This window comes from Scyliorhinus canicula, chromosome 9 (assembly GCF_902713615.1).
Source record: "Scyliorhinus canicula chromosome 9, sScyCan1.1, whole genome shotgun sequence".
Classification (NCBI taxonomy): domain Eukaryota; kingdom Metazoa; phylum Chordata; class Chondrichthyes; order Carcharhiniformes; family Scyliorhinidae; genus Scyliorhinus; species Scyliorhinus canicula.
Window position 1 is genome coordinate 76028658 of NC_052154.1, and position 15304 is coordinate 76043961.

At 53.7% G+C, this 15304-nt stretch overlaps 1 protein-coding gene across 3 annotated transcripts in view; it reads right to left on the reverse strand.

Moving 5' to 3' along the window:
* Nucleotides 1-15304, reverse strand: part of smpd3 (sphingomyelin phosphodiesterase 3) — a 553709-nt gene that overhangs the window by 55156 nt on the left and 483249 nt on the right. For all 3 annotated transcript variants that reach the window (XM_038806945.1, XM_038806948.1, XM_038806947.1), the window contains exons 7-8: nt 13099-13188; nt 1795-1858 (exon numbers count right to left, since the gene is read on the reverse strand). In XM_038806945.1, the coding sequence (XP_038662873.1) occupies nt 1795-1858; nt 13099-13188 (154 nt within the window). The remainder of the gene's footprint in view (nt 1-1794; nt 1859-13098; nt 13189-15304) is intronic.

The following is a 15304-nucleotide window of genomic DNA, read 5'->3' on the forward strand; positions in this document are numbered from 1 at the left end:
GGAGCAAGTGGGAGGAGGAGTTGAGGCCGGAATTAGGGGCCGGAGTATGGAGCAAAGCCTTGCGGAGAGTGAGTGTGTCCTCTTTGTTTGCAAGGTTTTTTAAATTGGTTGCATAGAGCCCATGTGACAGTGTCCAGGACGACTCCGTTTTTCTGGGGTGGTGGATAGGTATGGGCAATGTGTGGGAGGGCCTATGAACCATGTGCACATGTTTTGGGCGTGTCGGAGGTTGCAGGAGATCTGGAAGGGTTTTGGACGTAATGTCAAAGATTCTGGGGGTAGAGATAGTTCTGAGCCCAGAGGTGGCAATAATTGGAGTGTCGGAGGATCCGGGAGTTCAGGTGGAGAGAGAGGCTGATGTCTTGGCCTTTGCCTCCCTGATAGCCTGGGGATGGATTTTGTTGGGTTGGTGGATTCGGAGTTGCCAAAGGCGGGGATATGGGTGAGTGATCTGGCAGAATTTTTGCATTTGGAAAAAGTTAAGTTCGCCATTCGTGGGGTGGAGGAGGGGTTTCACCTTGAAGCAGAAGTTCCTTATCAATTTCTTTTAGGAGTATTGAGTCGTCAGTGGTGGGGTGGAGTTTACTTTATTGTTTGGGGGAGGTATAGGCTGGTAAAGGGTGGTGGGTACAGGTGTGGCAGGGGTGTGTGTAGGGGCAGTGGTTGGGGAAGATGCTGGAAAGGAGGGGTTTTGTTTCCTGTTGCTGTGGTTAGTTTTTGTATGTTTGTGAATATGTATATATTAAAATAATAATAATCTTTATTAGTGTCACAAAGGGCAGCAGGGTAGCATTGTGGTTAGCACAAATGCTTCACAGCTCCAGGGTCCCAGATTCGATTCCGGCTTGGGTCACTGTCTGTGCGGAGTCTGCACATCCTCCCCGTGTGTGCCTGGGTTTCCTCCGGGTGCTCCAGTTTCCTCCCACAGTCCAAAGATGGGCAGGTTAGGTGGATTGGCCGTGATAAATTGCCCTTAGTGTCCAAAATTGCCCTTAGTGTTGGGTGGGGTTACTGGGTAATGGGGATAGGGTGGAGGTGTTGACCTTGGGTAGGGTGCTCGTTCCAAGAGCTGGTGCAGACTCGATGGGCCGAATGGCCTCCTTCTGCACTGTAAATTCTATGAAAAATTCTATGAAGTGAGCTTACATTAACACTGCAATGAAATTACTGTGAAAATCCCCGAGTCGCCACACTCCGACGCCTGTTCGGATACACAGAGGAAGAATTCAGAATGTCCAAATTACCTTCCAGAACTTCTTTTGGAACTTGTGGAAGGAAACCAGAGCACCCGGAGAAAACCCACAAAGACACAGGGAGAACGTGCAGACTCCGCACAGACAGCGACCCAAGCCAGGGATCGAACCTGGGACCCTGGCGCTGTGAAGCAACAGTGTTAACTACTGTGCACCAAAATGTCTTCAATAAAATGTTTTTCAAAATAAGCTTCTGTCCAGGTACTTCACTGTGGTCAGTACAGCAGCTGACACAGGATGGCTACTGTTATTGTGGTCCCACACAAGGAATGATACAATGTTCGCTGTTAGTGCGGTCATTTTTGGAACTGGTAGAGTGACCATTTACTGTGGTCAGTTAAGGAACTGATAAAACGGTGACTGCGTGGGCTGTACAGAAAACAATATAGTATTACTTTCAATGTGGTGAGCAGTGTAAAACAGACATTGATCATATAAAGCGTGAATTTCAAAGATTCCTCTTAGCCCTTCCCCTATACTGAGAAAAGGTGATCTACAAAACAGAAAACCTTAAGAATGGGAATGAAGGCAGAAAACTTACTTCTGCAGATTATCTGGTGTGATGGTGTCTTCATCATATAGTCCCTCTGGGTCCATTAAAGTACCTGTCACACAGACATATTTCATGTATTAAAGGCTTCACAGCAAACACAAAGCACTCAGAATAAACACAAGGCAGCAAGTTCAGTGACAAGGGATTAAACATTTTGAAACACAATGGACTCTGACAGACTGGAAGAAACATATTGTGGCTACAAGAGCAGGTCAAACGCTGGGAATTCTTCAGCGAGTAACTCATCTCCTGACTCCCCAAAGCCTGTCCGTCATCTACAAGGCAACGGTCAGGAGTGTGATGGAATATTCTCCCCTTGCTTGGATGAGTCATCATCATTGTCACTGTCCCTTGATTCGAGGATGATGCCTCCTCACAGTCACTGATTTTGCCTTGTGTCTTCATGGGCTAGATTTCACAGCCTGCCCGCTGGGTGTGTTTCTGACAGGATGGCGAGGGGTGACATCAAGTGGCTAGCTGATCACCTTCCTGCCCATCCAAAGGGCTCCAAAGTCAGCAGCCTACCTGTCATACTTATTTATTTATTTATTTTTTTAAAGTACCCAATTTGTTTTCAAATTAAGGGGCAATTTAGCGTGGCCAATTCACCTACCCTGCACATCTTTGGGCTGTGGGTGTGAGATCCACAGACTCATGGAAAAAGTGCAAACTGTACACAGGCAGTGACCCGGGGCCGGGGATGAACCCGGTCCTCAGCTCCGTGAAGCAGCAGTGCTAACTACTGGCACCACTACGGACATTGGGGACATGCCTTCAAGGTTTAACCTACCTCCTTAAGCGCTGCCTGACCTCCAAAATATTCTTGCAGTCCTGCAGTATCCACCACTGAGCTTTAGCGCTGCCAGGAAACCTGAAACTACCAACAAATCAGCTGGCAGATCTTGAGGGTGGGACTTCCCCCACTAAGGAGAGGAAGCCCTTCTCTTAGATAGTTTAGTCCACCTCCAGTGTGTTGTGGCTGTAGGGTGGGCTTCTTTCCATAGTGTCCGTTGTCAGCCAACTTTCCTTATGGGGAGAGAGTGAGGGTCAAGAAAGCCACCCCAATCCAACCCATCACCCCATAAAATAGAGTCCCACATGACTGAAGAGGCCAATTTCGATCCACAGACCTTTGGATATATGGGGCAGGCCATCTGGCAAGGTAGTGGGATCCGCAGTGCAGGATTTACTTCTTTTTATTTCCTTCTCTGCCACACCTCTGCTTCATCATAAAAGACCCTGTAGAAGCATGTGACTTTCATTAATGGAGGCGGCTTGGGATGTTGTCATTATCCAGATGATCTCGACAGATTAGATTTTGGTGCTGTGTCCAAAAACATTGACCGGGACCACCTTGCCGCTGTAGCCTTCTTTCACCTTCACCACTGTTGAGACACAATCTTCTTTGACCTGTTCTGTCATTGAAGACTTACAGGACCGCACTTTGTCTGGCATTGCCCCCCCACTCCCTGAACTTTGCACACATGGGTGGCCATACCAGGAGCAGGATGACATTGCTCAAGGGATTGACAGAGTGCACACCCTCTCCCCCATGGAGATCGATGGAGCCTGAGTGAGTGCTGCACCATCCAAGAAGCTTGATACCATCCAGGACAAAACGGCTTACTTGACCAGCACCCTATCTATCATTTAAGCATTCACTCCTTCCACCATTAGTACACAGAGGCAAAAGTGTGTACCACATACTGCAGTAACTCACCAAGGTTCCTTCAACAGTATTCTCCAAACGCCCAACCTCCACCACTGGCAAGAACAATGGTAGCAGAAGCATTAGAATACCACCAAGATGTTGTATTCTGTGTTGTAACCATTGTAATGATGTACACAGAACATATAGTTGTTTAACTATAAAGATGATTTATTAATAAACACGTGGAAAAGATAACTGAAAAACTACAGTAAAGATGATAGCTACTAAATGGATTCAGTGAATTCTCCTGGACCTACTCTAAGTGCGACTGTCTTCTTGTATGTCTTACTAACAAATGGCGGGTGTGTTGAGTCACATGATGGATCTCTACTGCCACCAGCTGGTTGGAGGTTGCATTACTGACTATATGCAGAACTGTGCACAGGCATATCACCAAATCCCCCTTCTTCTGGAACTTTTAACATTTGTATTCAGTTATAACTGTGTTTTACAAAACATGATCTGCATTGTCATTTTACACATGTCATATATACAGATGCACCTGTGCATCATACAACATGATATGCCTGATGAACGTGTCCCTGGTACACAGCTTATGGGACATTCATAACAATATCGTCCCTTTGGTCTTCTGAACTTTTAGCAGTTGGTCGATGTTGGTTTCGTTTCCGAAAGACAACTTTTGTGGCAGGTCTTTCGTGTATTATCAGCTTGTTTGGCCTTTTGACGTGATGCGTTTGGAAGACTGGTTTTCCTGCTGGTCTTCCTTATGTGAGCAGCTTTTTAAATTGGAACCGATTCTCCGCCCAATCGTGTTTTGCGATTTTGGCGTCAGACAACAGAGAAACCCGCCCATGATTCCTCGGAATACTTTCCACTAGGCCGGACAGTAGACAGGGCTACCCCCTTTCTCCATTGCTCTTTGCGATGGCCATTGAACCTCTGGCAACAGCAAGGAGGTGATTGGAGGGGTGGAGGGGAATACACTGGGAGGGAGGGAGAGGAATACCGGGTCTCGCTATACGCAGATGATCGACTTTTATATATTACGGATCCAATCTCCTCAATAGAAAACATCATGAAGACACTCCCGGAATTTGGCACATTTGCAGGTTCTAAATTAAATGTGGGTTATCTGAATGTTTTCCAGTGAACCCAACAGCCGGAGGGGCTCAGCTTGGTTCGCTGCTCTTACCCTCTAGTTTCTGATATCTGGGGTGGCTCATGACTGGGCCTTACTCCACAAACTGAACTTCTCAAGCCTCATTGTAAAGGTTAAAATGGACCTTCAGAGGTGGAATAATCTCCCTCTGACTGGTGTGAAGGATCCAAATATCAAGATGAATTACTACCAAGGTTTTTTATTCTTATTTCATTTTTTTTAGCCAAAACATTTTTTACTACAGTTAACAAATTAATATAGGCGTTTATCTAGGCATATGAGTCCCATCGTCCGCAGCACTCTGGTTCAGAGGGACAGAGGATTGGGAGGTGTAGCTATCCCGAATCTCCTGTTTTATTACTGGGCTGCCAACATACAGAAAGTCGAACTGGAGTAGATTGGAGACATGGTTTTGTGCTGAAGCCTCCTCCCTACATGCCATAATTACCACACCGCTGCCCTTTGCCCAGTAGGTCGTTCCTCGAACACTGTGATTTCCTCACTCAGGATTTAGAAGCAGTTTCGGCAGCACTTCAATCTTCCCTCACTGTCCTCATTTGCCCCGATATGTGACAACCACCCCTCAGGGTCCTCAAGCTTGGACCCATCAATCAGGTCCTTGAGAATGGGAAGTCTGGTTCACTTTGCGCACTTATTTCTCGATAGAGGCTTTAACAGCCTCGAAAAACTCAAAGACAGATACAATCTGACTGGTTCCAACCTCATTTTTCAAATTTGGGATTTCTCACTATGTTCTTTACTTCCTTCCCCCCGGCCCCTCCTTCTTCCCTGCTGGAAAAGGTATAGTCCTTGGCACAGCAGAAGAGAGGATCAATTTCTAATCTGCACAACCTCATTTTATCTTCAGATCCTGCCCCTTTGGATGGAGTATATGGAAAATGGGTGGAGAACTAGGCTCTGTGCGGACTGAGGAGGTTTAGAGAGAAGCCCTCTACAGGGTGAACTCCACTTAATCCTGTGCAAGACTAAGTTTGGTTCAGTTCAAAGTGCGACAAAGAATGCATTGGACAAAGGCAAGGATGAGTGGATTCTTTCAAGACGTGGAGAACAAGTGTGACTGCTGCTCACTTACACCGGCTAACCACACACATGTGTTTTGGTCCTGTCCTAAGTTTGCTGGATACTGGGCTTCCTTTTTTCAAAAAATCTTTATTGTCACAAGTAGGTTTACATTAACACTGCAATGAAGTTACTGTGAAAAGCCCATAGTCACCACATTCCAGTGCCTGTTCGGGTACACAGAGGGAGAATTCAGAATGTCCAAATTACCTAACAGCACGGGCGGAATTCTCCGCAAGGCCCGAAGCCATTGTGAAACCCGGAGAGGTTCACGACGGCGTCGGAGGCCGCTCCTCGCCTCCTATTCTCCCCCCGCCCCCCGGGGGGGGGCTAGGAGGGCCGTGCCGTAAATCTCAGCCGCGGGACCTTGTCGCTGGCATCAAGGCTCGACGCGCCGAGAATGACGCGCATGCACGGTTGCCGTCTTCCCCTCCACTGCCCCGCAAGACGTGGCGGCTTGATCTTGCGGGGCGGCGGAGGGGAAAGAGTGCGTCCCTTTGAGACGCCGGCCCGACGATCGGTGGGCACCGATTGCGGGCCAGTCCCCTCGAGCACATTTGTGGTGCTCACTCCCCTCTCCGCCCCTCACAAGCCACAAACCATCTTTTGGCGCCATGTTCACGCTGGCAGCGACCAGGTGTGGTTGGCGCCGACGTGAACCGGTCGGGAATGGCAGGCCGCTCGGCCCATCTGGGTGGGAGAATCACGGGACGCCGTGAAAAATGGCGGCCCGCGATTCTCCAAGCGGCGTGTCGCAAAACGTGACACGCCATTTTGGGGGGGGGTGGGAGAATCGCGGGGGTGGCCAGAGCGGCCCTACCGCGATTCTCCCACCCAGCGTGGGAGCGGAGAATCGCACCCCACATCTTTCGGGACTTGTTAGAGGAAACCGGAGCACCCAGATGAAACCCACGCAGACACAGGGAGAACTTGCAGACTCCGCCCAGACAGTAACCCAAGCTGGGAATCGAACCTGGGGCCCTGGCGTTGTGAAGCAACGGTGCTAACCACTGTGCTACCGTGCCCCCCTGAGCACGGTAGCATTTTTGACACAATATCCAAGGTTTTGCAGACAACCCTAGAAGCTTACCCGCTGGTTGCAATATTTGGGGTTTCGGACTCCCTGTTTTTCTACTCGGGAGCGAAGGTGGATGTTCTTTCCTTCGCTTCCTGAACAGCTATGAAGCAGATATTATTCAGCTGGAGAACCCCCTACCCACCCAAGGCATCCCCATGGGTGGAAGATATGATATCAGTCTTGTATCTGGAAAAGGTCACGTATACTATCAGAGGTTCGGTTGAGGAGGTTCTACCAGAGATGACGGCCATTAATTTCTTTCTTTAAGGATCCAGACACATTAGAGGGTTAGTGAGGGGTAGTTTAGTAATAGGGGTTCCTTGTTCCATTGCATTCGTCGACTGTCTTCCTACTTTTGATTTGGTTGTTTCTTTTCTATTTTATTTTGTTGTTTATGAAATTTCTATAATGTGTATATTTTTGTCGATATGTATATTACTGTTTGTATTTGACAGCACAATAAAAGGGGCGGTAGCACAGTGGTTAGCACTGTTGCTTCACAGCGCCAGGGTCCCAAGTTTGATTCCCGGCTTGGGTCGCTGTTTCTGTGGGGTCTGCACCTTCTCCCTGTGTCTGCCATGGGTTTCCTCCGGGTGCTCCGATTTTCTCCCACAAGTCCCGAAAGATGTCCCGTTCGGTGAATTGGTCATTCTGAATTCTCCCTCTATGTAGCCGAACAGGTGCCGGAATGTGGCGACGAGGGGCTTTTCACAGTAACTTCATTGCAGTGTAAATGTAAGCCTACTTATAGATAAAGATTATTATTACTAAAAAAAAGAAAGTTCATAATATGTCATTGCCTACACTGGGCATGCCATGTCCCTCAGTCAGTAACATTGCAAGCTGAGCCTAGCCCTTTCAATTGGCACAGATTTAAATAGCCCACAACTGCTGTGCACACTCTGGGATAAGAGTTAGAAGCGGCAGGCACAAATTGAAAATGTGTCCACTTGTTAATTTCCAAAGTGCAGCGGGCACATTTACCCTTCATGATGTGGATGACCCCCATCCCAACACTGAACTGTCCCCGCTACCCTGAAACCACCACAATCCTACCACCTTTACCACCATCCACACCCTCTGTGCAAGGCTGGAGTTCCTCATGATCACCTTCTCTGTGAGCCCAGCGTACCTGAGACACATACCGCTCACCTTGACCAGAGTCTCATCTTGTTCTCAAAACCAATCACCCCTAACCCTCATTGTCATCCCCATCACCCTCACTGAATTCCCTGTCCCTCAACTTTGTTGAGGCCCCTGCACCTCAGCCTCACCCTCACTGAGCCCTGTGTCCCTCCAGCTCACCTTCTCCAATCCCCATGTCCCTCACCCTCACTGACCCCATATCCCCATCCTCACTGACCCCATATCCCCACCCTCGCTGAGCCTTGTGTCCCCACCCTCGCTGAGCCTTGTGTCCCCACCCTCGCTGAGCCTTGTGTCCCCACCCTCGCTGAGCCTTGTGTCCCGACCCTCGTTGAGCCCCATGTTCCTCAACTCACTAAGTTCCGTGTCCCTCACCTTCAACTTCTGAACCCCATATCCCTCAACCTTACTGAGCCCCATGTTCTTCACCCCCACTGACCCCCATATCCCCCACCCTCGCTGAGCCTCGTGTCCCCACCCTCACTGAGCCCATGTCCCTCACACTGAGACCCGTGTCCCTCACCCTCACTGAGCCCCATTTCCCTCACCCTCACTGAGACCCGTGTCCCTCACACTGAGCCCCATGTCCATCACTCCGTGACCCGTGTCCCTAACCCTTACTGAGCCCCGTGTCCCTCACCCTCACTGAGCCCCGTGTCCCTCACACTGAGCCCCGTGCCCCTCACACTGAGCCCCGTGTCCCTCACCCTCACTGAGCCCCATGTCCCTCACACTGAGCCCCGTGTCCCTCACTGAGCCCCGTGTCCCTCACACTGAGCCCCGTGTCCCTCACCCTCACTGAGCCCCGTGTCCCTCACCCTCACTGAGCCCCATGTCCCTCACCCTCACTGAGCCCCGTGTCCCTCACCCTCACTGAGACCCGTGTCCCTCACCCTCACTGAGCCCCGTGTCCCTCACCCTCACTGAGCCCCGTGTCCCTCACCCTCACTGAGCCCCGTGTCCCTCACCCTCACTGAGCCCCGTGTCCCTCACCCTCACTGAGCCCCGTGTCCCTCACCCTCACTGAGCCCCGTGTCCCTCACCCTCACTGAGACCCGTGTCCCTCACCCTCACTGAGCCCCGTGTCCCTCACCCTCACTGAGCCCCGTGTCCCTCACCCTCACTGAGCCCCGTGTCCCTCACCCTCACTGAGACCCGTGTCCCTCACCCTCACTGAGCCCCGTGTCCCTCACACTGAGCCCCGTGTCCCTCACACTGAGCCCCGTGTCCCTCACCCTCACTGAGCCCCGTGTCCCTCACCCTCACTGAGCCCCGTGTCCCTCACCCTGAGCCCCGTGTCCCTCACCCTCACTGAACCCGTGTCCCTCACCCTCACTGAGACCCGTGTCCCTCACCCTCACTGAGCCCCGTGTCCCTAACCCTCACTGAGCTCCGTGTCCCTCACCCTGAGCCCCGTGTCCCTCACACTGAGCCCCGTGTCCCTCACCCTCACTGAGACCCGTGTCCCTCACCCTCACTGAGACCCGTGTCCCTCACCCTGAGCCCCGTGTCCCTCACCCTCACTGAACCCGTGTCCCTCACCCTCACTGAGCCCCGTGTCCCTCACCCTCACTGAGCCCCGTGTCCCTCACCCTGAGCCCCGTGTCCCTCATCCTCACTGAGCCCCGTGTCCCTCACCCTCACTGAGCCCCGTGTCCCTCACACTGAGCCCCGTGTCCCTCACCCTCACTGAGACCCGTGTCCCTCACCCTCACTGAGACCCGTGTCCCTCACCCTGAGCCCCGTGTCCCTCACCCTCACTGAACCCGTGTCCCTCACCCTCACTGAGCCCCGTGTCCCTCACCCTCACTGAGCCCCGTGTCCCTCACCCTCACTGAGCCCCGTGTCCCTCACTGAGCCCCGTGTCCCTCACCCTCACTGAGCCCCGTGTCCCTCACACTGAGCCCCGTGTCCCTCACACGGAGCCCCGTGTCCCTCACACTGAGCCCCGTGTCCCTCACCCTCACTGAGCCCCGTGTCCCTCACCCTCACTGAGCCCCGTGTCCCTCACCCTCACTGAGCCCCGCGTCCCTCACCCTCACTGAGCCCCGTGTCCCTCACCCTCACTGAGCCCCGTGTCCCTCACCCTCACTGAGACCCGTGTCCCTCACCCTCACTGAGCCCCGTGTCCCTCACCCTCACTGAGCCCCGTGTCCCTCACACTGAGCCCCGTGTCCCTCACCCTCACTGAGCCCCGTGTCCCTCACCCTCACTGAGCCCCGTGTCCCTCACCCTCACTGAGCCCCGTGTCCCTCACCCTCACTGAGCCCCGTGTCCCTCACCCTCACTGAGCCCCGTGTCCCTCACCCTCACTGAGACCCGTGTCCCTCACCCTCACTGAGCCCCGTGTCCCTCACCCTCACTGAGCCCCGTGTCCCTCACACTGAGCCCCGTGTCCCTCACCCTCACTGAGCCCCGTGTCCCTCACACTGAGCCCCGTGTCCCTCACCCTCACTGAGACCCGTGTCCCTCACCCTCACTGAGCCCCGTGTCCCTCACCCTCACTGAGCCCCGTGTCCCTCACCCTCACTGAGCCCCGTGTCCCTCACCCTCACTGAGCCCCGTGTCCCTCACCCTCACTGAGCCCCGTGTCCCTCACCCTCACTGAGCCCCGTGTCCCTCACCCTCACTGAGCCCCGTGTCCCTCACCCTCACTGAGCCCCGTGTCCCTCACCCTCACTGAGACCCGTGTCCCTCACCCTCACTGAGCCCCGTGTCCCTCACCCTCACTGAGCCCCGTGTCCCTCACCCTCACTGAGACCCGTGTCCCTCACCCTCACTGAGCCCCGTGTCCCTCACACTGAGCCCCGTGTCCCTCACACTGAGCCCCGTGTCCCTCACCCTCACTGAGCCCCGTGTCCCTCACCCTCACTGAGCCCCGTGTCCCTCACCCTGAGCCCCGTGTCCCTCACCCTCACTGAACCCGTGTCCCTCACCCTCACTGAGACCCGTGTCCCTCACCCTCACTGAGCCCCGTGTCCCTAACCCTCACTGAGCTCCGTGTCCCTCACCCTGAGCCCCGTGTCCCTCACACTGAGCCCCGTGTCCCTCACCCTCACTGAGACCCGTGTCCCTCACCCTCACTGAGACCCGTGTCCCTCACCCTGAGCCCCGTGTCCCTCACCCTCACTGAACCCGTGTCCCTCACCCTCACTGAGCCCCGTGTCCCTCACCCTCACTGAGCCCCGTGTCCCTCACCCTCACTGAGCCCCGTGTCCCTCACCCTCATTGAGCCCCGTGTCCCTCACCCTGAGCCCCGTGTCCCTCACCCTCACTGAGCCCCGTGTCCCTCACACTGAGCCCTGTGTCCCTCACCCTCACTGAGCCCCGTGTCCCTCACCCTCACTGAGCCCCGTGTCCCTCACACTGAGCCCCGTGTCCCTCACCCTCACTGAGCCCCGTGTCCCTCACCCTCACTGAGCCCCGTGTCCCTCACCCTCACTGAGCCCCGTGTCCCTCACCCTCACTGAGCCCCGTGTCCCTCACCCTCACTGAGCCCCGTGTCCCTCACCCTCACTGAGCCCCGTGTCCCTCACCCTCACTGAGCCCCGTGTCCCTCACCCTCATTGAGCCCCGTGTCCCTCACCCTGAGCCCCGTGTCCCTCACCCTGAGCCCCGTGTCCCTCACCCTGAGCCCCGTGTCCCTCACCCTGAGCCCCGTGTCCCTCACCCTCACTGAGCCCCGTGTCCCTCACCCTCACTGAGCCCCGTGTCCCTCACCCTCACTGAGCCCCGTGTCCCTCACCCTGAGACCCGTGTCCCTCACCCTCACTGAGCCCCGTGTCCCTCACCCTCACTGAGCCCCGTGTCCCTCACCCTCACTGAGCCCCGTGTCCCTCACCCTCATTGAGCCCCGTGTCCCTCACCCTCACTGAGCCCCGTGTCCCTCACCCTGAGCCCCGTGTCCCTCACCCTCACTGAGACCCGTGTCCCTCACCCTTACTGAGCCCCGTGTCCCTCACCCTCACTGAGCCCCGTGTCCCTCACACTGAGCCCTGTGTCCCTCACCCTCACTGAGCCCCGTGTCCCTCACCCTCACTGAGCCCCGTGTCCCTCACCCTCACTGAGCCCCGTGTCCCTCACCCTCACTGAGCCCCATGTCCCTCACCCTCACTGAGCCCCGTGTCCCTCACCCTCACTGAGCCCCGTGTCCCTCACTGAGCCCCGTGTCCCTCACCCTCACTGAGCCCCGTGTCCCTCACACTGAGCCCCGTGTCCCTCACCCTCACTGAGCCCCGTGTCCCTCACCCTCACTGAGCCCCGTGTCCCTCACACTGAGCCCCGTGTCCCTCACCCTCACTGAGACCCGTGTCCCTCACCCTCACTGAGACCCGTGTCCCTCACCCTGAGCCCCGTGTCCCTCACCCTCACTGAGCCCCGTGTCCCTCACCCTGAGCCCCGTGTCCCTCACCCTGAGCCCCGTGTCCCTCACCCTCACTGAGCCCCGTGTCCCTCACACTGAGACCCGTGTCCCTCACCCTCACTGAGACCCGTGTCCCTCACCCTCACTGAGACCCGTGTCCCTCACCCTGAGCCCCGTGTCCCTCACCCTCACTGAACCCGTGTCCCTCACCCTCACTGAGCCCCGTGTCCCTCACCCTCACTGAGCCCCGTGTCCCTCACCCTCACTGAGACCCGTGTCCCTCACCCTCACTGAGCCCCGTGTCCCTCACCCTCACTGAGCCCCGTGTCCCTCACCCTCACTGAGACCCGTGTCCCTCACACTGAGACCCGTGTCCCTCACCCTCACTGAGACCCGTGTCCCTCACACTGAGACCCGTGTCCCTCACCCTCACTGAGCCCCGTGTCCCTCACCCTCACTGAGCCCCGTGTCCCTCACACTGAGCCCCGTGTCCCTCACCCTCACTGAGCCCCGTGTCCCTCACCCTGAGACCCGTGTCCCTCACCCTGAGACCCGTGTCCCTCACCCTTACTAACCCCAAGTTCCTCACCCTTACTAAGCCCCAAGTTCCTCACACTTATTTAGGCCTGTGTACAAGGGTGTTATTGATGTCCCCCGTCTTTGCCGAGCCTTATGTCCCTCACTCTCACTGTATCTCATATCCCTAACCTTGATCCTCACCAAGCTCCATGTCCCTTGCCTTAACTGTAGGAAGAGGGCATGCTAGATGTTGCGTTGGGACATTAACTCACCGATGACCCAAGGCTGTTCCTCCCCAGGGCCCAGGCGGCAGGGATCCTTGTAATGGGTGAACAGTGAATGTTGCTGTTCCAGCTTGTCTTCTGAAAAATTAAACAGTTGAGAGGTCAAGGTCACAAGAAGTTAATAATAGAACAATGCCTAAAGGGGATCCATCTCCCCAAAGTAGTCATTGACTCGCTTTATTGTGCCATTACAAACCTGTGACATAGAACCAAATTTTTGTCAAAGCGATGGGCACTAGGAGTTAGGAATTTTCCTGACTCCACAATCCTGTCCCAGTCCTGGAGGAGCCCAGATACCCAAATTTCATGTCAGGGTGGCAGGCATGGACTGGAGACAGGTTTACTGTCTGAGGCATCAACGGCAGCTGCTGGATGGCAAGATTGTCAGGTGAGTAAATTGACCCCTGTTTACTGGGATATCGGATCAATTATATTCATGGTTGTTCGGCCCCTACAATCCTCCGCCCCACCTCCAACTCATTCCATATTCCCTTCACACTATCCATGCACCTCACATCTCCCATGGTATCCATGTGTATCCTCCATGCTGATTTACTGAGTATCCAACCAGTAATGGAGCTGGCATGGTGTGGAGTGCTGTGTGTGATCTCACTATCCGCCAAAGTGCGGGTGGGTATTAGCGGATGTCGGGAGGGCCGCAGAGCGATTGGTCGAACCGTTCCTGCGGTGGTCCTGTTTACGGGAGAAGCGACTAACAGCTGTTACCAGCTTTCATATTGATAATGGCGGCCGCTGCCCCCTTTTAAATGAAAATAAATGAGGCTGTGCAGTGTTTTCCTGCCAGACGTAACAACAGTGAGCAGGTCACGTGCCCTGCACGTACACTTAACGTCAAGTGCCCTCCGTGTATGTGCGTTTAGCGGTAAATCATGGAGCAGAGCTGCTTCTATATTCCAGCTGCTGCCAAGAGGGCTGTGAAGATGCATTGTCTTTTTTATAAATAACAGGGGGCCAGAGACTCATTAGGCAGTGTACCTACTGGACAGGACCTCACAACAGAATCTTCTGGAGAGAGCTGCACAGGAGAGTCCAGGGCAGGAAGGGTAGCAGAGCGGCACAGTGGTTAGCACTGATGCCTTATAGCACCAGGAGCCCGGGTTCAATTCCGGCCTTGGCTGACTGTGTGGAGTTTGTACTTTCCTTCCATGTCTGCGTGGGTTTCCTCCGGGTGCTCCGGTTTCCTCCCAGAGTCCAAAGATGGGCAGGTTAGGTGGATTGACCATGCTAAATTGGCCCTTAGTGTCCAAAGGTTAAGTGGGATAAGGCGGGGGAGTGGACCTGGGTGGAATGCTCTTTCGGAGGGTCGATGCAGACTCGATGGATGAATGACCTGTAGGTATTCTATGATTCTATGATAGAACAATGCTAGTGTTAATTCTGTACAGAGCTCAGGGGCCTCTAGTTAACAGCCTACAAAGAAGAAACTTAACTCAGGAACAAAGCAGTATAAAGATGATTTCTTGAAGTATGGTTTTGTCATTTGTACCAATGCAAATAAGGAAGCGAAGCCCAAGTGTATTATAAACAGGGAAGTACTGACAAACGAAAGAAGTTTCAGATTTTGAAAGAGAAGTGGTGGGTGAAAAATTCCTTTTGCGTTTGAGATCCTTAGTCAGTTATCAACTTGCAGGTGACTGTAAATCAAAAGACTATGCTGCTGTAGCTGACCATTGATACCACATTAAAAACACGCCAAAAGCACATGCTGTCAGTATTCTGGAGTAGCATCACCCAGGAATATCTAGTGCTGAGTAACACAAGCATTTTGTTTTTATTGTCCTTCATGATGACCAACATGTGTGAGGTACGATTTTTGGTTTTCATAAAGATGAAGATGGCACAAAGGAACTGGCTGAAGTCTGCACCTGATATGTGCATTGCACTCTCCTCCTGTGAACCTGATTGAAGTGAGATCGTGAGGACCAAACTGGTTCCTCATTCGCATTAAAGGTGAGCGAACGTTGCGTGGGTCATGAAGGTTGGCCAGTTGGCAAAAGTGGGTCCAGGAAAATAAGATTGAAAAACACTGACTATTGCTGGTGAAAATGGGCAGAAACAAGGATGGGAATTCTGGAACCGTGTCCAGCCTGTCTTCTTTAAAACCCTTCTTCCTCCTTTCTGATATGGACAGGGGCTTGAAAATCCATCCATAAACGACATTTTAATTGACAGC